At 42.5% G+C, this 22,786-nt stretch overlaps 1 protein-coding gene across 18 annotated transcripts in view; it reads right to left on the reverse strand.

The window, feature by feature from the left end:
- The window catches only part of ECT2L (epithelial cell transforming 2 like), a 103,380-nt gene that overhangs the window by 73,289 nt on the left and 7,305 nt on the right, over positions 1 to 22,786 (reverse strand). For 9 of the 18 annotated variants that reach the window (XR_006890473.1, XR_006890472.1, XM_046674394.1 and 6 more), the window contains exons 2-6: positions 19,823 to 20,005; positions 19,483 to 19,603; positions 18,755 to 18,888; positions 17,606 to 17,718; positions 1,766 to 1,928 (exon numbers count right to left, since the gene is read on the reverse strand). Coding sequence is in view for 14 of the 18 variants with exons in the window: in XM_046674394.1 (XP_046530350.1) it covers positions 1,766 to 1,928; positions 17,606 to 17,718; positions 18,755 to 18,856 (378 nt within the window). In the remaining 4 variants the exon portion in view is untranslated. Of the gene's footprint in view, positions 1 to 727; positions 1,929 to 5,651; positions 6,103 to 6,894; positions 7,010 to 17,605; positions 17,719 to 18,754; positions 19,604 to 19,822; positions 20,010 to 22,786 lie in introns of those variants that run through there. The other 9 variants (XM_046674385.1, XM_046674387.1, XM_046674382.1 and 6 more) reach the window with 9 other exon arrangements.

The raw sequence follows: 22,786 nt of genomic DNA on the forward strand, positions 1-22,786 counted from the left end.
GATCCCAGAAGGAACAGAGTGAGCGGGCAGAAGCAATAGGAAGAGAAGGCATCTGAGAACTCTTCAAAACTGATAAAAGATATTAAACCCCAGATTCAAAAATCACTGCAAAGCACAAAACAGGATAAACACACACACACACCCCTCGAGGCACACTACAATAAAATTGTGGAAAACAAAAAACAGAAGGAAAAAATCCTAAAAGAAGCTACAGAAAATAGAAATATTACCTTTAAAAGAACAACAATAACACCTCCTACTTCCCAAAAAACAAGTTATGGAAGGCAGAGAACATGGAAAATTTTCAAAGTTCTATAAAAAATTAACTGCCAACCTAAAGTTCAAATTCCCACTGAAAACATCCTTCAAATATGAAGGTGAAATGAAGACATTTTCAGACAAAAAGTAAGAGAATTTGTCAGCAGCTAGCTACACTAAAAGAAATATTAAAGAGAATTCAGAAGGAAAATGATCTGAAATGGACACTCAGAGATGCAGGAAGGTATAAAGAGCAGCAGGGGAAGCAAAGGTGTGGTTACTTAAATAAACATTGACCACATAAAGCAATAGTAATAAAGCCTGGTGAGATGAACACATACATAGATATTCACATGTGTTTATGTATTGCTTATACGTGTGCGTGTGTGTATAAAATTAAAATATTTGACAAGAAAAGCAGAAACACTGAGTGAGGTGCTGAGGGAGTGAAAGGTTCCAGGCTACTTGCCTTGCTGGGAGGTGCCAGGACGAGAGTTGTCAGCTCTGTGGCAGTCACGGAAGGACTGCTAAAGAATTTACCATTACCAATCTAAAACATATCTAAGTACTCCAGAAGAATACAAGAAGAGAAACAAAATATAAAACACATGGAATAAAGAACAAACACTGAAATGGTGGCCCTACACCAAGGACATCAGTATTTACATAAATGTACGCAGACTAAGTCACTCCACCTAAAAGTCAAAGATCGCTGGATATGAAAACCACCACCCCCACCACCGCATTCTGTGTGCAAGATGTATTCCTTCAACAGAAGGACACAGAACGGCAGAAAGTAAAACGACAGAAACAACCCACCATGCAAGCATTGGGCCTGGGACCTTAGATGCTACCACCCAGGGCTCGAGGCGGCTTTTGCAGGCAGGCCCCCCCCAGACAGCGAGGAGGCCTCTGAGACAGACTCTCAGCACCAGCCACCCTACAAAGTGTGCACAAGCTGAGGAAGTAAATGATCGACTTGCGTTTAAAGTACGCCCGCCGTTACAGTCCATTGTCTTTTAAAAGAAAAAGGAGACGAGTGGGCCAGAGGCAGAATTAGCAACAGAGGGTGTCGAAGACCTGCATTTATACTCTTCGACAGACGGGAGCCAAAGAGGGATCAGTTGAAGCTGTGGGTATAAGGCAATTTTTGAGGTGAGTTATCATGGATAAAATAATATGATATAAAAACCAAAGGTTAAGTAATTTTCCATGAAAAAAACCAGACTTCTTTAGCCAAGATTAAATGTTTTCTAAATAATTAAATTGAGTATAATTGAGTATTTAAAGATTATTAAAATTATATGAATTATTAGAATAGTGTATATCCCCTTACAGAATACATTACTGTATTTAACATATCCCCACTTTTTCTCTTAAGGGTAAGTTAATCATGGTTCAGATGCTCTCAATTATTGTCTTCAGGGAAGGAAGCTACCCTGATTGACAGCATTCCAGATGACAGGTATATTTGGGCCCCATTACTAGGAAGTGACAAGCAGTAAACCTGTTCAGTTAAAAACTTCCAGGGCCAGCTGACTTGTGCAGCCACACACAAATCTTTCGGATTCAGAAAGGAGAAGATGTGCAGAGAAAGGAACCGTGGTAACACTGTAGAGAAATCCACTTTGGCCACGTGCATCCTTTCGGAAAACCAGTCTTGGACAAACCTAAAAACAAAGATACACAACTTTAATTCAGAAAACTAATATCTAAACTTGACTAAAAATCCAATGTAAATATGTCATTGTTCTTTCTCTGATGTTCTACCATAAAAAAATAATTAAATCCTAAATAGCATTAGATTAGATTTAAAATACTGTATCCACTTTCAATGATCCATTCTAAAGAGGAAGATGAATAATAAAAGTATCTAAAATCCATAGGGAAAAAAATCTGAAATAAACCTAGTTGTTTAAGCTATAAATCTGGGTTTTTTTCTTTTCCTTTACCCCAAATTCAATAAATCAGCAAGTCCTGGGAGCTCTACCTCCAAAATGTATCCCCACATCCAATCCCTTCTCTCCATCTCCACTGCCATCCTCTGGTCCAAGGCCCCTACCCCTCTCTCCTGCACAACTGCATCAGCCTCCTGATTTCTCCTGCTTCCGCTCCAGTCTTCCTACAGCCCACTGTCCACACAGCAGCTCAAGTGGTTTTTTAAAATGCAAGTTAGATAATGTCACTCATGCAAGTAAAACCCTACAGTGACTTCCCAATGCAATTAGAATAAAAACCTATCGCTCTATCACACTTAGTGGTAAAATATTAAATGCCTCCCCAACGTCAGGAACAAAGTAAGAACGTCCACTCTGACCACTCCAAGAGAACAGGTACTGAGGTTCTCGCCAGTTCAACAAGAAAGGAAAAAAACACGAGGCACACACATGGGAAAGGAAGCAGTAAAACCATCTCAATTCATGCACCGTGTGCAAAGCATCTACAAAACAACTATTAGAGACAACTACGGAATCTGCAAAACAAGCATTTAAATTGTTAAAGTTATTGGTATAAAATTGTTCATAATTTTCTTTTATCTTTTTAAGGTAACAGGATCTATAGCAATATCCCCTTTTTCATTCCTGATATTGACAATTTGTGTTTTCTCTCTTTTTTCCTTGGTTACTCTTGCTAGGAGTTTATCAAGTTTATTACTCTTTTGGAAAAACAGCTTTTATTTCTATATATTTTCTCTATTGTTTGTCCATTTTCTATTTTATTGATTTTTCACTCTTTATCATTTCTTTCCTTCTACTTACTTTGGGTGTGATTTACTATTTTTTTCCAGTTTCTTAAGGTGTAAATTTAGGTCATTAACTTTAAAGCCTTTTTACTTTTTTAATACGAGCACTTAAATGATATATTCCCCTGTAGGCTGTGCTTTACCTGCATCCCACATGCTTAAATATCTTCTATTTTCATTATCATTCAGTTTGAAATATTTTCTAATTTCCCTTGTGATTTCTTCTTTGACTATAGTTTATTTATAAGAGAGTTAATTTCCAAATATCTGTGGATAATCTAGATATTTTTATTAATCTCAAATTTTACTGCATTGTTGTTAAAGATATATTTAATAAGATTTCAACATTTTTAAATGTATTTTGTCTTATTTTGCAGAGCAAGAAGTGATCTATCTTAGTGAATGCTATTTTGCCCATGAAAAGAACATATATATTTGGAAGTTGTTGGGTTTAGTTTTCTACAAATATTAGGTCAAGTTGAGAAGACTGCTCAGATCTTCCATGCTCTTGCTGATTTTTTGTTTAGTTCTGTTAATTCTGTCAGTTTTTGTTTCATGTAATTTGAAACTGTTATTTGGTACATACACATTTATACTTGTTATGGCTTCTTGATGAGTCGATCCTTTCAGCATTATAAAATGACCCTCTCTGTCTCTCTGTCAATATTCCTTGCCTTGAAATCCATTTCATGTGCTATTAATGTTGCCCTCCTACCATATGAGCTCACTGTTTGCATGGTGTATCTTTGCCCTTCCTTTTACTTTTAATCAATCAGTGACTTTCCCTCATAGTCAGTATAGAGTTACATCTTTTTTTTTTTAAGATTTTTTAAAAATTTTTCCTTGTCCTCCCCAAAGCACCCCCAGTATACATAGTTGTATATTTTTAGTTGTGGGTCCTTCCAGCTGTGGCATGTGGGATGCCGCCTCAGCATGGCTCGATGGGCAGTGCCATGTCCACACCCAGGATCCGAACCCGTGAAACCCTGGGCCACCAAAATGGAGCACTCGAATTTAACCACTCAGCCACGGGGCCAGCCCCTAAAGTTACACCTTGAAATGAGTCTTTTCAGCTCATTTGACAATCATTGTTTTTTGCTTGTTTGTTTTTTCTTTTTTTTGCTGAGGAAGATTAGCCCTGATCTAACATCTGTGCCATATTTCCTCCACTTTCTATGTGGGTCACTGCCACAGCATGGCTGACAAGTGGTGTAGGTCTGTGCCAGGGATCCAAACCCATGAAGCCCAGGCCACCAAAGTAAGCAAGTTGAAATTAACCACTATGCCACAGGGCTGGCCCTGACGATCATTGTTTCTCATTTGAGGGTTTAGTCTACTTACATTTCATATAATTATTGACATGGTTGAATTCAGGTCTCAATTTTGTTATTTGTTGTTCAGTTGTCCTGTCTGTCTTACGAAACTTTATTCCTCCACTCCTGCCTTGGTTTGAGTTAATAAATTGTTTTGCTTTCCATTTTAATTCCTTTATTGGCTTTTCAGGATACTTTTTGCATTACCCTTTTAAGTTGTTACTAGAAAGTATAATATGCATCTAACTTTTCATAGTCTACTTAGAGTTAATATTCATATAAAGTTAAAGAACATTGCCATAGTGTAGTCCTTGCCATCCTTTGAGGTCTCATTGTCTTATATATTGCATCTACTTATGTTATAAACCACACAACACATTGCTCTTACTTTAAACAGTCATATGTTTTTTAAGTAACTTCAAAATTTTATACTTGCCCACATATTTACCATTTCCTGTGCTCATTTCTGCTTATAAATCCAAGTTTCCATTGCTATCAATTTTTTTAGCCTGAAGAACTTCTTTTAGCATTTCTTTACTGCAAGTGTTCTGACAAAAATTTTGTCAGTTTCCTTTTGCCTGAAAATGTCTGTATTTCACCTTAATAGCTGTGGTACTATTATGACCCCATTAATCAGTTTCAATAACTATCATCTCACAGTCCATTTGGTATCTGCTATATCCTCTTCTTCTTCTTCTCCCCTCACTCCAACATTATTTTAAAGCAAACCCAAGACATCATATCATTTCATCCATAAATATTTCAGTGTGTATCACTAAACAATAAGAACATTAAAAAAAACATATACTATAATACTATCATCATGCCTAAACAAATTCAACCATAATTTCATAATGTGACATTCATAAAGAAAAGTTTTTTTTACATGACATCCATCAAGAAAACTTCTTACATTGCATTGCATGCCACCTAAGCAAAGATGGATCTCGAACAAATAAACAATCCAAGGTTCCACCAAAGTGGTCGTCTTGGGGGCTGTACAGCACTTAGACCAAAGAGATGTTTCATGGCCCATGTAAGATGCATGGCTGGCCCTGCAGCCACCGACTACCCAAAGAAGATACTTAATACCTGATTCTCCTCTTTAGATATTATCAGCAAACATCTGCTACAGATCCAAGCCACCAGGTAGGTGGTCACATTTGAATAAGAATTGCTAGAACAAGAAACTTTGGAAGCAATCCAGGTATCAGTAAATCAAACTCTTCGCTAGAACCTCTAATATCCTCCAAACTCAGCAGAATTATAGATATTTGTGATCAATCTCACAGCTTATTGGAAACTTTGACAATAAGAACCCACCAGAACTCACTTACCTTGGGCCACTGGGCTGCAGAACTTTTTCTCACTGCTAAGTGGCTCCTGCTGCCCTGTTACTCACTGAAAGAAAAGTAATGACTGAACAGATTCCTTCCTGCAGTGGTTCTTCTCTGATCTAAATCCCCAAAGGGTGGGTCAAGCCTAAGAAAGTTCCAATGTGACATGACAATGGCACCTCCAATTAGCGACAAAAAAGACCTTAGTTACCTTCATAAACAGGCTGCTGAACATCTTTAGGCCAGAGACAATCTTGACCACAAATTTACTCAAACTGCTGGATTAACTGGAACTTCAACTACAAGTCTTGGGATAAGGAAAAATTCTACCTTGCAACCCAACACCAACTAATACATGTAGGAGTAGTTAAGAAATTAGAAAATCAGCTATCACAGTAATAAGTGCTTCAGATACAAATCATCCATGATGCTAAAACTAGGGTAAAAGTTTGATGAGGAACCAGGATATTTGGGTAGATCCAAATAAGTTTTAATTAATTTAAAAGTAATCATTCAAAGATTTTTTTAGTTACTTATTAGTTAATAAGCACAAAATACTTAGTAATTAACAATCTTCACCAAGTGGTAAAGTCAACATCGCGAGCAATGGGATAAACTGCCATGTTGTGTCCCCAGTATGATCCACTGAGAACACAGCACCACTTCTGTGTTATTCCTGCCAAGAATGTATAACCTGAATGTAATCTTGAAGTCTCAGCCAACCACAAACCGAAGGTCGTGCAACAAAGTAGCAGATTTGTACTCTTCAAAAGTGTCAGGTAAGAAGAGACAAGGAAACACCACGGAATTGCTCCAGGTTGAGGTGGATATAGAGCCATGGAGACTAAAGGCAGCAGGTGACCTGGAGCAGGTTCTGGACCGAGAAGGAAAGTGCGGTTACAGTGGGCATTGTTGGAACAGTCAGGAACATTGGGTGGAGTTTGTGGGCTGGACGGCAGTGCTGAATCAATGCTGATTTCCTGATACTGGAGCATGTATTCTGATTTTTCAGCAGAGTCCTTGTTTTTTAGGAAACACAGTGAGATGCTTAAAGTCAGTGGAAAATCACGTTTACAAACTACTCTCCAATGATTCGAAATAATACGGCAAAAACAGTAAAATGTTAACAATTGAGGAATCCAGGTAAAAACTATAAAGGAATCATTTGTACTATTCTTGCAACTTTTCTGTAAGCTAAAAATTACTTCAAAATAAAATGTTTTTTTAAAAAAGAAGAGGCTACCTGCTTCAGTTTCAAGGTTTAACGATCACTTATTATTTCGTGTGTTTCTCCTCCTCTGGCTTAATTTTAAGTCGCTGTTCTTTCTTGATCCCTGTCCATGCAGCCTTGTCACAACCTGAGACAAAACAGATTGGCTTACAATGAATCTGTTGGAATGCTGGCCCGGGGAAAGTGTGTGTGCACATGTGTGTGCGTGTGTGTGCGTGCATGTCGAGTAAGCAGAGGGCAAAGAACGGAGCTGTGCATGTGCTGGCAGCATGTGGTGTCCACAGATAGAAGTGTCATCTGGGGATCTTCTCGGTGTCAACAGAGGTTAACGTTCGAGCTGAATGAGTCTGTGACAACACCAAGAACAGTTGACCCCGATGGATCACTGACATGATTCCTCGCTGTGCAGTGGGAGCTACAAGCGTTTCACTGGCCCTTGAGAGACAATTTGCTCTCATCTGGAATAATAAGACAGATCAATAAAATAAGATGCAACAGGAATGTTTTCAGCTTCCTTTCGAAGACCTTTTCAAAGATGTGTGCTTCCCACGCACAGCATCTACTGTTCCGTCCCACAGGAGCAAGAGAAGAACTGAGTCTGAGTTACTTGTTAAAGTAAACCTCAATTACACATTTTATATTTGTTCCTAGTCTGCGCTGCTGCAAGGAACATTCACCTATAATGAATCTTAAGCAAGACGGAAAGAAAATGCTTCAGTCACAAAAAAAAAAAAAATCAGTAGATGAACAGCAGAGAGTACTTTGCCATAATGACATCGTGACTGATTGCATTTTAGTTACTGTTGCAAAGTAAGAAATCTGTGAAGAGAAATAACACCACCTAAGGAGACAATGGACAAAATGTGCTTTGCTCGTTTATCGTGACAAGGATAGCTTCATTTGAATAATTCATAATGTTTGCAGTGTGCTGCTGGATGTACAATGCGTACTTTGCAAAATAACAAGGTTTAGTAATACGGGACTTGAATAGAATTCTCTGCTCTAAAATGTCTGATAAGAAGTGGAAAGGAGCTGCCAAAATAGTGATGAAAATGACTAGAACAAGAGTTGGAGAGGTGGTCTGGGAGAGGCGAGTGGAACTGGCAGAGGTCCCTGTTTTCCAGTTGCCTGGGTAGCACCTCTTGGTCTGTGTGGTGGCTCCACGGCATGGTGAGGACCCGTAGCAGGTGGGTTTCTACATGATGCCAATGTCACACGACCAATGACTAGGTTTGGGCTATAAAGGAAATGGGGAACTGCATGCTAAAGTCTTTGGTGAAGGAGAGAGCAGAGTCGGGTATGGGTAGAGCCACAAAGAGGGATGATTGACAAGTTTTAAAAAAGATTTTAAACAGTTTGTGGGGGCTGGCCCGGTTGCCCAGTGGTTAAGTTCGCACTTTTTGCTTTGGCAGCCCGAGGTCACCAGTTCGGATCCTGGGTGTGGACCTACACACCACTTGTCAAGCCATGCTGTGGCAGGCGTCCCACATATAGAGTAGAGGAAGATGGGCACAGATGTTAGCTCAGGGCCAGTCTTCCTCAGCAAAAAGAGGAGGATTGGTGGCAGGTGTTAGCTCAGTGCTAACCTTCCTATAACAATAAATAAAAATAAAACAATTTGTGTATCTGATTCATAGTTACATAGATGCCCATAAGCATAGAAAATTAAAAGGTTACTTCTGGTGGTAGGATGAGGGGAGACTGGTATTTTCCTCTTTTTGCTTATGCACATTTTCCAACGCTTCTACAAAAGCTGGTGTTACTATTGAAGAGACGACAGAAGCCTGAGGCGTTCACACATGTCGTCCCATACAGAGAGCACACTCGTCCCAGCTCTCTGCTTGTCCAAATCCTTCTCGTCCTTCAGACTCCAGCCCATGTGTCCAGTCCTCAGAGTGGGCTGCCCTGATCCCTGGACTAGCTGAGGTCCCTGTTACTTTTCCTGTGTCATTTAGCACAGTCGTAGCTGTTATTTGATAGCGATTGGGCTGGCCAAGCATGCCTTGGACGGTGGAAAATGAGGGATAATGCACGCACACAGATTTGTCATTGCTATGCAAGTGCAGTGTAACTTCCCACGTGTGAGTCTTACTATTATACAACTTGTGGCCAGTGAAGCAATATGGTACTGAGGAGGAGCAAGAAATTTTATCTGGAACCAGCCTTGTAGATCTAAGCCATGTGGCTAGGAAAAAGCTACATTTGCAACAATATAGGTAACCACGTATGATGGTGATAGTGGATTTTTAGGATGATATTTCTGGGGTACTGCCCGAATCCCCTCACCTTCCCACAAGGCTGACCATTCCTGCTGCCCAAACACTTTCCTGTGGGAGGCTGCGGTCCCTCACCGAGCTCGACCCACTAAACCCATCCCTATCCTTTGCTGAAAGCTGTGTCGTTCACACTCTTGCACAGCAGTGTCATCCAAGCACTATTTTTGTTTCTATTCTTGCTGACCCTCAACTCAGTCCTGTTTTGGACTCTTTCCCCACTGAAAGTGTTCCTCTTGCACTGGACCGTAAGCCGCACAGAAGAGGGCACAGTGGCTGCCTTTGCTGCTCTGTCTCCATACCTAGGGTGGTGCTTGTAACTTGGCAGGGGCTAAATAAATATGTGTAAATTAGAAAAAAGAATGAAAAAATAATAAAAGTTGAAAAACAGAGAAAATCACTGGTGGTATTCATTTCCTGTTCATTATAACAAATTACCACCAAGTTGGTGGCTTAGCAGCCCAGCTTTATTCTCAGAGTTCTGGGGGTCAGAGGTCTGACATCAGTCCCACTGGACTGCAGTCGAGGTGTTGCCAGGGCTGGCTCCTTCTGGAGGCTCTGAGGGGAGAATCTGCTCCTTGCCTTTCTTAGGTTCTAGCAGCTGCCTATATTCCTTGGTTCATGGCCTCTTTATCCATCTTCAAAGTTAGCAGCATAGGATCTTCAAATCTCTCCATCTCTCCCACTGTTCCCATCATCACATCATCTTCTTTTCTGACTCTGACGTCTCTTGCATTCCTTATAAGGACCATTGTGATTATATTGAGCCCCAGTAATGCAGGAGAGAGTCTCCCCATCTCAAAATCCTTAACCAGACCTGCAAAGTCCCTTTGCCATATAAGCTAACACTCACAGGCTCCAGGGACTAGGGCATGGACATATTGGGAGGCTGCTATCTGTCTGCCACATAAGACATGGAAAACACCCCAAAATATTTAAGTCATGCTGTGTTTTACTGTCAAATATCCAGAGAGAGGCATGGACATCCCCTTTTCCTATTTTAGGACAAGTTTTATTCTACTCAAATATGAAGTTCAGAGGGTAGTCATCTCCTACACTCCAGTGTGAAGTCCTGTGCACCAGAACTGTGCTTGGCACCTAGCAGGCACTCAGTGAATGTTTGCCGAAGGCTGAACGAATAGACTTCAGCTTTAGGCACCATCATTTACTTCCCCTTCTTTAAATAAAATACCCTCAATTTCTATTTGACGGTCCATGTGGTTCCACAGAAGCTCCAAAAAGCACACGAGTAAGGTAATGGAATCTGTGTGGGTTGGTCCCCCAGCCACAGCACTCAGCAGAATTTTAGGGTACAGACCTAAACTAGTGCAACTAGAGTGGAGCAGAAACAGAGATGCCCTTTCTTCTGGACACAACTGAGGAAACAAAATCATGAAGCCACAACTGCCAAAGGCAGAGCAGAGGACAGAAGGGAGCACATCATTGGCCCATGGGGTGGAGTTGTGACTCAGTGCACCCTGACTCAGCCTGGGTAACCAGCCACCCCTGACTCGCAAGATACCCGGCAAGAACAGGGCTCCTGTGAGGAAGCAGGAGAGGACACGGGGCATGGCATGGGCAGGGGGACCAACAGGGTTGTGAAGTCGTGACGGCAGGGGGAAGACCCAGCCACCCAGTGTCTGCGCCCCGACCTTGACGGGCGCGGCCCCTGTGCTCCAGAGCTGGCTCATCTTGTCCTTGCTCCTCTTTCCACTTGAGGTACTGCTTGGGGGTGTTTCTTCAGTGATAACAGTGGTTTGACATCTGGCAGTGCAACCCTTGCACATGGTTTCTTTATACAGCATTTAAAATCTTCTCAGCTGTTCTTGTCCACTTTCTTTTCCAGATTAGCTTTAGAATCAGTTTCTCAAGGTCCATGAGAAAATCCTATTTGGGGATTTTTACTGGACTTGAATCGAATTTGAAAATTTGGAGAGAATTGGCATCTTGAAACATGGCACATCTATTTATCCAGGTTTTTTTTTTACAATCCTTTAATACAAATTTATAATTTCCTTCATAAGGGTCTCACTCTTTTTAGTTTTATGCAACATGAACAGGGAAGCAGAGCTGGGAGAAGGAAGAGAGCGAGCCCTGGTATTGTTTGAATCCAAGCATCTAGCCTGAAGACAGACAAATCTTAAACCAATAATCTCCCATTTCTTCTTAAGCTGAATTTTATTTCTGTTATTTGCACTTGAAAGCATTCTGACTATGACATCAAAAGAACACACAAAGAGAGCAGGAGGAAAGAGAAGCACTCAGTGAGCGCTCGCGTGTCCTCAGGGCCCGTGACTCCCGCTTCTAAGACTCGCCAGCCCATCAGGTCTCAGGGGCAGACACTGCTTCACTTCTTCTACGTAACCATCCTGGACATTTCCTAGAGATTCTTAAATACAGAAATAGAGACAGAGGGTCTCTTGAAACCTTGTCTCCATTTTCCAAGGAATTATCTGTGGATTCGACTCCTCCCATGCAGAGGGGAAAGGGCACTTGGTAGATCTGGAAGCTAATATCACGTACTTTACAAATGGTTGTATTATCAGGGCTGCTGCATTTGGGAAGTCATGCAACAAACAACTTCGAGAGGTGCCATTCACACAGACGACAGTGGAAACAACAACCCCTGGAGTTGTGTGACGTGGCACCATGGGTGTTATTACTGTGCATAATTCCTTTTGGAATTGCTTCACAGAGGTCTTGAATTAACTAAATAATGAAAAGACTTAAATGAAGCAAAGTATTAGTAATCTCCTATATTCAAAAACTTGTAATATTTTTTTAAAAAATTTTTTTCCTTCTTCTCCCCAAAGCCCCTCAGTGCATAGTTGTGTATTTTAGTTGTGGGTCCTTCCAGTTGTGGCATGTGGGACACCGCAGCATGGCCTGAAGAGCGGCGATGCCATGTCCACACCCAGGATCTGAACCAGCGAAACCCTGGGCCGCTGAAGCGGAGAGCGTGAACCTAACCACTGGGCCAGGGGGTCAGCCCCCAAAACTTGTAACATCTTGAGAAATTCCTTCCTCCTGGAGAATTATCAAGTGAAACCTTTTCTGGTACTCTGTCTTTTCGTCATTGTAGTGAGGGGTGTTTTAGACACCTGTACTCAGTCAGCAAGCATGGACTGAGCGGGGACTATGCACTTGGTGTTGCTCTGAGTGCTAGGGACGGAAAGAGTCAGCAGAAAAAGCTCGCGACCTCATGGAGCTCCATTCTGGAGGATCAGGCAGGCGATAAACAGCACTCTATACAACATCATGTCAGGTGGTGCCAAGCGCTGTAAAGATGAGTCAAATGTTATAAAGGGAGAGTGCACGGGGGCTCTGCCTAACGTCAGCCAACGACCTTCCCAGAGCCCCTGTCCCCTGTCCCCATCCCCACCCAATAAAACAGCTTTGGGGTTTGCTTTCTCCTTTTGTTTTAAACTCAAGCACTTTCTTTCTTAGCTTCACCCACACCAACAGCAGTACTAATATTTCACATGATTGCCCATGACCATCTGACCTACAAAAGGACAGGAACAAGTCCAGAATACAGGGCTGAGGGGAGGGAGAGTCAGGATGGCCCACATTTCCAGACTTGTCTTGAATATTTAGAAACCCAATGTGCTTTGAATACTCCCCTCTCCTCTCCACCGCCTCCACACAGAAATATTCTCCTTGCAAATGGATGTTCAGTAACTCAGAGTGACACAGCTGCTCTACATCAAATTAACCTGGAAGTATGTTGTCTCTGAAAAATTTATGCACCAGATGTCCTCAGTTCACAACTGAGGCAGACATCCTCAACTGAGGCCTCCGGGGGCTGATGGAGAGAGTGGTGGATGGACTGAAGTGGGAGTGGGGGCTGTTCCCTCTCCACCAAACACTGGTCGGTGCATTTTTCTGCCCTCAACCCCTTTTCCAGTCGGCTCTGATGGGGCCAAATGACTAGAGCCAGTCCTTCACTGTTCATGATCTCTCTCTGCCAATGCATGGCACACACACACACACACACACACAGGCCAACAGTCCAGCTGTCTCCTGGGAATGTAGTTGCGTGAATGTTGCCCCACTCACCAGGGAAAGCTACAAGTTTGAACAGCTCCAGCCCTGTAATTAAAGGCCTTTGTATCAGGTGTTACCTGCTGCTGAGCAGAGGCAATTTGAAACCCGTCTCACCAGTGTGACTAGGAGACCGACGCAAACTTCTTATAGGTTTCTCCAAGCGTGACTGACATAAACAGCCCAGCTTCCTTTAAGGAGTCACAGGAAAGGTCAGCCTAGTCAAGTGGCAGGGGGACAACAGCACTGGAAACCATTAGACATGCGGCCATATAGACATGACACAGCCAGCCCTGGTGGTCCAGTGGTTAGGTCCCGTGCTCTCACCACTGTGGCCTGGGTTCGTGTCCCACTCAGGGAACCATATCACCCGTCTGTCAGTTGTCACGCTGTGGCGGCTGCATGTTGCTGTGATGCTGAAAGCTCTGCCACCAGGATCTCAAATTCAGCAGGGTCACCTACGGTGGACAGGTTTCAGCGGAGCTTCTAGGCCACACACTTCTGAAAAACTTGGGTGTGAAAACCATATAAATAGCAGCAGGGCCTTGTGTAATACAGTGCTGGAAGGTGTGAGGGTGGTTCTTCTCTGCTGGACACAGGCTCACCAGCAGTTGGAATTGTCTTGATGGCACTAACAACAATAAATTCTACCATAGCATTATTTACGATCTTTTTTCTTCATTCTCATTGTCTGATATAGTGCCAGAAGGAGAGGATGGTGCAAAAGACTGGGCAGGGTTCCGCTCTGCTGTGCACAGAATCGACTGGACGTCACTAACAACAACGAAACATATAAGCACAATGTATTGGGGGAAATGCCACGACACGGGTTTGGAAAAATTGTTGGGGTGAAGATGAGCAGGGAAGGCTCCCCAGGAGAGGTGCCACTTAAGCTGAGGTGACAGGGAAAATCTGTCAGAGGGAGGGTTCAAGAAGCTGACTCTTTGAAAAATGTCTTAAATATCATAAAGCTGCATTCAACAAATCTTCTTAAATCTTAACAATATGGAATATTTATTAGGACAGAAAAGAAAAATCTTAGACATCTGAATATATCTCATAGAGATTAAGAGGAAACTTTTAAAGAAAATTAGGACATATTTCCAACCAATACTGCAATATCCTGTTTAAGCTTTATAATTGTAACTGCCTGAATTAAAACAAAATTATTCAGAAATTATAAGACAAAACATTACAACAATGGCTTCTTGCCTTGAAAACAAGGTATTGCACAAGTGTAGCCTAGCTTATATATAAAGATTTCAGGCATTCAAATAATGCTAAATTCTCTCATTTATTCACAAGCTTATTCACATTTATGGGGGAACAGGGACTATAGGAATAAATATGGTTCAAAAGAAATGCTTAATAATTAGAAGTTGATTGCACTGTCACCATTTGACCCAAGAATTCCATTCCTAGGTATATCTCTAAAAGAAAGACATCCCTATAGAAAAACTTGTACACAGATGTTCATAGCAGCATGATTCACAACAGCCAAAACGTGAAACAACCCGAATGCCCATCAGCTGATGAATGGATCAATAAAATATGGCATATCCACCCAATGGAATATTATTTGTCAATAAAAAGGACAACAGTACTGGGGCTGGCCCTGTGGCTGAGTGGTTACAGTTCCACATGCTCCACTTTGGCAGCCCAGGATTTGCAGGTTCAGATCCCAGGTGTGGACCTACTCCGCTCATCAGCCACACTGTGGTGGTGTCCCACATATAAGGTTGAGGAAGATTGGCACAGATGTTAGCACAGGGCTAATCTTCCTCAGGCGAAAAAAGAAGAGGAAAAGAGGAGAATTGTCATCAGATGTTAGCTCAGGGTGAATCTTCCTCACCAAAAAAAAAAAAAAAAAAAAAATGGAAAGCAGTACTGATACATGCTACAAAACGGATGAACTTTGAGAACATTATAACACATGAAAGTAGCCAGTCACAAAAGACTACACATCGTATGAGTCCATTTATATCAAGTCCAGAAAAGGCAAATTTATAGAAACAGAAAGTAGATTAGCAGTTGCCTGGTGCTGGGGGATGAAAATGGGGAGTGACTGCTAATGGGTAGGGGGTATCTTTCCCGGGTGATGAAAATGTTCTAAACTTAGATTGTGGTGATTATTGCACAACTTTGTGAATATACTAAAACCATTGCATTCTACCCTTTAAATGGATAAATTTTATTGTATGAGAATTATATCTCAATAAAGATGTTTAAAAGAAAGTTGTTTACACTAACTTTAAAAAATAAAATGAGTTGGGCTTTTAGGTTTAATTAAAGTTGAGCAAAGCTCAAATTGGATTAGACTGTTGGCACACAGCCCCTGTAGATGTTGGCAGGAGAGAAGAGACAGCTCCGGGGTAGACAGGGAGGAAAGAGAATAAGGAAGACTTAATCCATACTCTGGGGAACGAACTGATTGAGGTTCAACGACAAGAACCACTACGAAAAATTAAAGATGGGTTCAGGATGCCAAATCTAGAGACCAGAAATTGACATACAACTCCCCCTGAAGTCAGCAGCCCAGAATGTGTAATAACAGCTTCGTGGAAGCATGAAACACATACAGCTCTGTGCAGAAACACGGCTGCTCTGAAACAAAGCAGAGTAATTTCACTGAACACATCAGTTCCATCTCCCTGTTGCACAGAAAGAATTCAGGTACCAGACAAAGGACGCAATTTCCAGTGACAAATGTCAGGCCTGATGTTAACAAGCTTCCAAATACACCACAAGCTCTCTAGTGACCTCCAGTGGATGCAGCTAAAAGTGCTTGGTTTACGTTACGCGAGAAGAGAACACAATGCACCACAAAGCGATCGTGGATGTGACGTTTGGTCCATTATTTTCTTATCTCGAAAGCCATAAAGTTGGTGTGAAAGAAAACCTCGCCACTGGCTACCATGAAAGTTCCCTTCCCTGATGCTTAGGCATCCACTGAAGAGCTGTTTTTCTGGGGCCTGTCTCTGCCGCCTTTTTCAACACAGCCAGGAAGGTGTCCGCCTTCCTCCTGTGACCTGATGACTCTATCATGGATAGTCGGTTAACAATCCACCACGTGCTCATGAACACAGGAGAAAGCTGACAGTGGAGAAGGTGAGTGAGGAGGTAGGAGGTTTGAAATGGCTGATTCAAAGAGATGGGTGGGAAGACGTGTAAGAAGAAGTGAGCAGCTGCAAACTAAAATAAGCCAATTCAGTCTCGCACCCTCAGATGCTTTTTGGTAGCTGCCTAAGAAGTTCGAGGGTTAGCCCCTCCCCCAGCCTCATCACCAGGTTGTAGTGAAGGCAACTAACACCAGGGATGCCATAGCTAGAGCTTCACTAAGCAAACCTTAGGAAATAAGCCAAACCACCTCTGGGCTCCTCTGCAGGCTTGAGGGTCCCAGCTCTCTGTCCCTCGGGTGAGACCCACTCAGCTGAGAAAGGACAAGGTTCCAGAACCAGGAATCTGTCATGACCTGCACTGCTGGCCTATGGCTACAGGAGATCCCCAGACTGACAAGGCCATTTATTTGGGGATGAAGGCTGGGAAGCCATCCTCACAAACATCTGCTCCCGGCCTGGCTAGATTCCTCACAGGTCCAGGCATGCCACAGGCCTCTCTAGAATGTTTTGGTCAGTCCCACATCTGAATCCCTTTAATTTCTCCAAACAGAGTCCCTTTCTAACATTCATCTGGCAAGTTAACGAGCCACTCATTGCTCTGATAACTAATGTCTGATATTTGCTATGCTGATTAGCAAAGTATCTAGTAAGAACTGAGACACCATGACCTTCCCAACAGAATGCTACTAACCACCCCAGAGTATGAATTCCTGATGGCACACTAGCTGCCCCGGGTGTAATTTCAACTAACACATTCAAATATTACACAGTGGTCCCGGCTGGAGTATTTCAAAGTAAATCACAAACTTTACAGGAGGGGAAGTAAGAACAAGAGCGAGGACCACTGGCAGTCGGTGGCCACTGCCCACGAGTCCTGCCCATGTTCCTAAAGGTGCTACCGTGGTGCCCTCTCAGCCGTTTCTCAGATCCATCCATTCACGTAACGGATAGTTATGGAGTGCCTGCCTACATACCAGATAGCTACTTGAAATACGTTGTCTGACAGTTCCAAGGAGAATTTAATAAACTGAGAGGATGTCAAAAATTCCCCAGATGAAGCTAGTTATAAGTTTCTGCAAAAACTAACCATCCCTCTGTGGTGAGAAGGTGGCAAAGCCCACGCCTCCGCTTTGCCCTCGAGGAGGGAGCCACACTGGAGGAGTCTGCTTATAAAACTTAAAGTATTAGTTGCTGTTTTTTCTAGCGGAGGAAAAAGAAACCCATAAAGGTATATAAGCATTGTGCTATATTTAATTTTCCTTAAGAACCAATGATAACTACATTTACCTTAATTGTGATTTAGTGCAGTGTAAAAATATCGTGAATAAGAATTCTTGACGTTGCTTGTTAGTCCAAAGGTCAAACCAGTGACTTATAAGAGCGACTCTTTCCTGAAAGAGCTGTAAGGGGGAGACAACATTTCTACACAGTTCAATACGCTCTCAGCTGTAAGCGACCCTCAAGCAACATAACGACCTCACAGCCCCCATTCCCGCCCACAGAGCTCTGTCACACAGGGCAGGCCTCCCCTCAGTGAAGCTGCTTCATCCAGGGACACAGCAGCCCCAGCGTGTTGGCTGGGCTGGTGGTAAAGTCTGGGGGGGAATGTGATCACAGAGGGGCCCCAGAGGGCCTGGGGAAACAGATTCCTAACATTTCCCCTTGAAAGTGCAGACAGGCTCCACTTGTTTAATTGTGGAAGCCACCGTTTGAAGTAGGCATGATTTCACTAACCCCACGTCTTCACAGCACCCACCAAAATCAAAGTCAGCACCTACTGCTAAACAGCCACTGTTAGACGTGCCTCCAGGGAAGACAGACACCCAGGACCAGCCTCCTCCAAACGTAGGTTTCGGTCCAGCTCTGCTCAGGTGACACACACACACAGCCCTGGCCTGGCTGGCCTCCTTCCTTGTGAAACGGCCTGACCCGGGCATGAGCTGAGGACCGTCAACCTTCTCCATCAGGGTCTGGCAGAGCTGCCTGAGCCATTCCATGACTACCTCCCTCACTACCTTCCAAAGGAGAGGCATCCCCAGGCCAACAAACCATGCAGTTGGCACAGGAGTGAAGAGAGGATCAGAGAAATACACAGTAACACTCTCCACACCAAACAGCACCCACAGCACCTCCTGTCCTCCCCTCCCCCATCACAGCAAAGGTGAGCCCTGGAGGCTTTCCTTCTGTCCCTGGAGGCACAGAGCAGAGGGAGGTGGGTTCCCAGCCTCCCACAAGGGAGGAGTTGGGGACAGGGGTGTGAAGAGATCATCTTTGGGGCGGACAAACGCAGGTTTATTTTTGTTTAAAGTGACTCAAAAACTAAATTCTTTAGAGGTTTTTTTTTTTAAATATGGCAACATGAGACCCAATATATCACAGTAAAATTAGCCTTGTTTTAAAAATTAAACTTGTTTTATTCTAGAGTATGTAACTCACTTGTCTGTTCAAAGTCTTGTTGCTGAAAGGTGTCCAGGCACTGAATCTTGTGTGGTAGCTCTCCATTCCCAGAGTTTTCCTGGAAGAATCCCCGGCTGACATCTCAGCAAATTACTGTCTTCCAGTTCTAAGAACTATAGGGTCATTTCAATAGATGTTTAATTAAGATTGCCTAGAAACATCCAGTATATTAATGGAACTATATAATTATAGCAGCTCATTTACACAGACATAATTACAGCAATTCATATATATGTATCTCCATGGAAGACAATCCATACAAATATACACAAGGAGTTCATGAACCCAAGTCATTGAATTTATTCTGTCCTCATCTACTTGCACCCAAATGTGAATCTAAGCCAGAGTTGTTTTTCACTTTGCTGGGAAAATGACTCAGAAACTGGAATGATTCCTTATCAGCCAGGAATATTGACTTTTTTCTTTCTCTGGAAAGCAAGAATCCAAAGGCTCAAGAGGGCACCCACCTGCCTCTATATGAGGACACAATTCAAAGAGGGTGCAGAGGAAAATATTAGGCTAATGTATTAGTATTGCTGCATAACAAATCACCCCACAATTTAACAGCTCAAAACAACAAACCCTTATTATCTCAAAGTCCCTGTGGGTCAGGAAAGCAGTCACAGCTTAGTGGAGTGGGCCTTAGTCTACCTGGGTGCCGGGACAGATACACAGACCGAGTGGCCTGAACAACATTTATTTCTCACAGTTCTGGAAGCGAGAAGTCCAAGATCAAGGTGCTGTCCGGCCTGGTTTCTGGTAAGGCCTCTCTTCGTGGCTTGTAGACAGCCTGCTTTGCACTGTGTCCCCACAAGGACTTCCTCTGTGCTGACATGGAGAGAGAGAGACAGAGGGAGAGGGAGAGAGATCTCTGACGTCTCTGCTTCTCCTTATCAGGACACCAGCCCACTGGATTAGTGCCCCACCCTTCTGACCTCATTTAACCTTCCTTATCTCTTCATAGGCTCTATCTCTAAATATGATCACTCTGGGGTTAGGGCTTCACATAGGAATTTGAGGGGACACAATTAACCTCAGAACAGGTACCTCTACTTCAGGGTCTCACAAGTCTGCAGTCCACGTGTTGGCCAGGACTCCAGTCTCATCTGAAGGATCTGGAGCTCATTCGCATGACTGTTGGCAGGTTCAGCTGCTCATGGGCTGCTGGCTGGAGGCCTCCCTTGCCTTCCTTGCACCATGGGCCTCTCCGCAGGGCAGTTCACAGGGCAGCTGGCTTCCATCAGAGGGACAGATGAAAAAGCAAGAGAGGGCACATGGAGGGAAGCCAGGCTCTTGGTAACCGGACCGCACAGTGATATCCTGACACTGTCGCTCTATTCTGCCAGTTAAAGCCAGTCCCAAGGGCCAGCCCACCATCTAGGGAGGGGGTCAAACAAGATCAGGAGCAGCAACACGGCCAGCTCCCTTCTTTCCCACATGCAGAACACACTCGCCCCTTCTTAAGGGGGACAACCCCAAAGTCCCATCTCCTCAATACTTTTAGCTTAGCTCTCAGGAGATATGAGTGATTCCTAAGTCTCTACAGATCCAGATATAGCTCCTCTTGATCTAGCGATCACTGAATAAAAAGGGAAATTATCTGGCTCCAGCCCCAAATCACAACATAAACAACGGTAGAACAGGGAAAGGATAACTGCAAGGAACTCCCATTTGTAAAGGAGGAGAACGACGTAGGAAAGAGTTCATCCACAGCGGCTCTGAAGTCCTGCTGGAGAAGGCTGGGGCCCAATTATCATTTAGTCGCCAACAGTCTCATTCTCTTTCAGACCATGTCAGTGATTCCTGGACAGTACTACTTTCTCAGGCTATTTGTTTGGTTCTAGGCAGCGCTATACACCACAATTGTTCAGCGATATTTCTCTCTCTCTCTGAATTTAACTGTAAGTATTTTGAGCCTATCAGGCTTCTTTAGGAAGAGCCAAACCCTAAGTCTCCCCTCCCTGAGACGTTTTTCCCACTGGAAGTATTTGCTGGGTGCCCCCTTATTCCATTCAGAGAGCCTAACAGTAGTGCGACAGCCGCACCCCTGTCCTGGTCCTTGCCACCAGGCGGTTTTAAGGGGCATTTGTTGCTCAAAGACACTCTCAGTTGTCTCTCCTCTAGATGAAGATGTGAACTGGTTGCACCTTCCAATCTCTCAAGTACCTGAGATTTTTGGTTGTCTCTGAATTCCTTTATGTTCCTGCTTGCGAACCAGTCACTTATTTCCTGAGCTCCTCTGTTTCGTGTGGTATCTTGGCAAATGCAGCCAGTAGAAATGAACTCACTCTAATAACATTAATTTTTTACCTCTTTGCATAAAGCACAAGCTCAATAGGTATATAATACGCTCTTTATTCTACTCAAGACTATAGTTTTACAAATTTTTTTCCAATGCATAACATAGATTGCCATCTTTCCAAGTGTCCAATTCTGGATGTGAATGCCACATAATTTGGAATGCCTTGCTGTTGTTATGGCAGCACCCTACTCCTGGAACCAATATTTGTATCTACCAACATTGAAGGAAAAAATAACTATAAACTTACACAAAGTCTTCCAAAGAATAGAAAAAATGAGAATTAGTCTCAAGTCCTTTAATGAAGTCAGCATAGCCTGATACCAAAACTCAACAAGGACCTTACAAGGAGGAATATTATAGGTTTATTATCATAAACATGGATGCAAAAATCCTAACTACAATATTAGAACACTAAACCCAGAAATATATAAAAAAGATAATATATCACCACCAAGTTGGATTTGTTCTTGGAATGTAAATTTGGTTTGATATTACAAAATCAACATACTTTTAATCATTAACAAAACAAAGAAGAAAAAATATATGATAATCTCAGTAGGTACAAAAAGTGCATTTGATAAGCTTCAACACTCGTTTATAACAGAAAAAATCTTAGCAAACTAGGACTCAAAGGAACTTTCTAATCCAAATAAGGACGTGTCACAGGAAACATAGCAAACACTAAATTAAGAGCAAAATGTTGAGACTTTACTCTGCTTGCTACTGCCACCTTCATGCAACAGTGTTCTGGAGCTTCTGTCCAATGTAATAAAGCAAGAAAATAAAATAACATGTAAAATAATTGAAAAGGAAAAAATAAAATTGTCATTATTTATTAATGGCATAATCATATGTAGCAAATACTAAAGAATCTATGGATAAATTGTCAGATTTAATAAGCTTAGCAAAATTGCTGCACACAAGGGCAACATTAAAAAAATCTGTGTTTCTGTATACTAACAACAAATCCTTATTAAACAAGAATACAGCATTTGCAATAATTTTTTAAATCCAATTTAAATCAAAGAGGGATAAGAATTCCACATAGAATACTAAAAATTTTATCAAGACAAATTTTTAAAGATCTAAATAAAATAAGAGTATCTATCTGTATAGATGTTGGTTCTACCAAATTAATCTATCACTCGACCTCAATACAACCTCAATCAAAAACCAGCAGGTATGGGGGGTGTGTGTGTGTGTTTGAAAAATTCATTATAAAATGTGTATGGAAATGCAGAGGGTCAAGAATAGCAAAGAACAAACTGGTAAGACCATGTGACATAAGGGCTTATTCATTATAAAGTTAGTGTAAATAAGAGCATGAGATATTGGCACAGGAACAGACAAATAAGCCAACAGAACAGATCAAAGAGTCCACAAATAGACTCACATGTATATGGACATTCGATTTATGACAAAGGTGGCAGTGCAGATTCTAGTGAGTAACACATGGAGCAGAACAACTGTCCAGTTGGGCCCAGATAACCCTTGGAATCAGGAGAAATAATAAATGATTGTCATTTTAAGCCACTAAAGTTTGGGGTGGTTTATTATTCAGCAATAATAACTGATACAAAAATTGGTACCTGGAGTAGAGCATTGCCATAACATCACTTAAAGCACTGGGCGTGGACTTGGGGAGAGGGCAGCAGTGGAAGCCGAAAGGGAGGTGAGGAGACTGTCGGGAGGCTGCGAGAGCAGTGACG

This window comes from Equus quagga, chromosome 11, assembly GCF_021613505.1.
Source record: "Equus quagga isolate Etosha38 chromosome 11, UCLA_HA_Equagga_1.0, whole genome shotgun sequence".
Taxonomy (NCBI): Eukaryota; Metazoa; Chordata; class Mammalia; order Perissodactyla; family Equidae; genus Equus; species Equus quagga.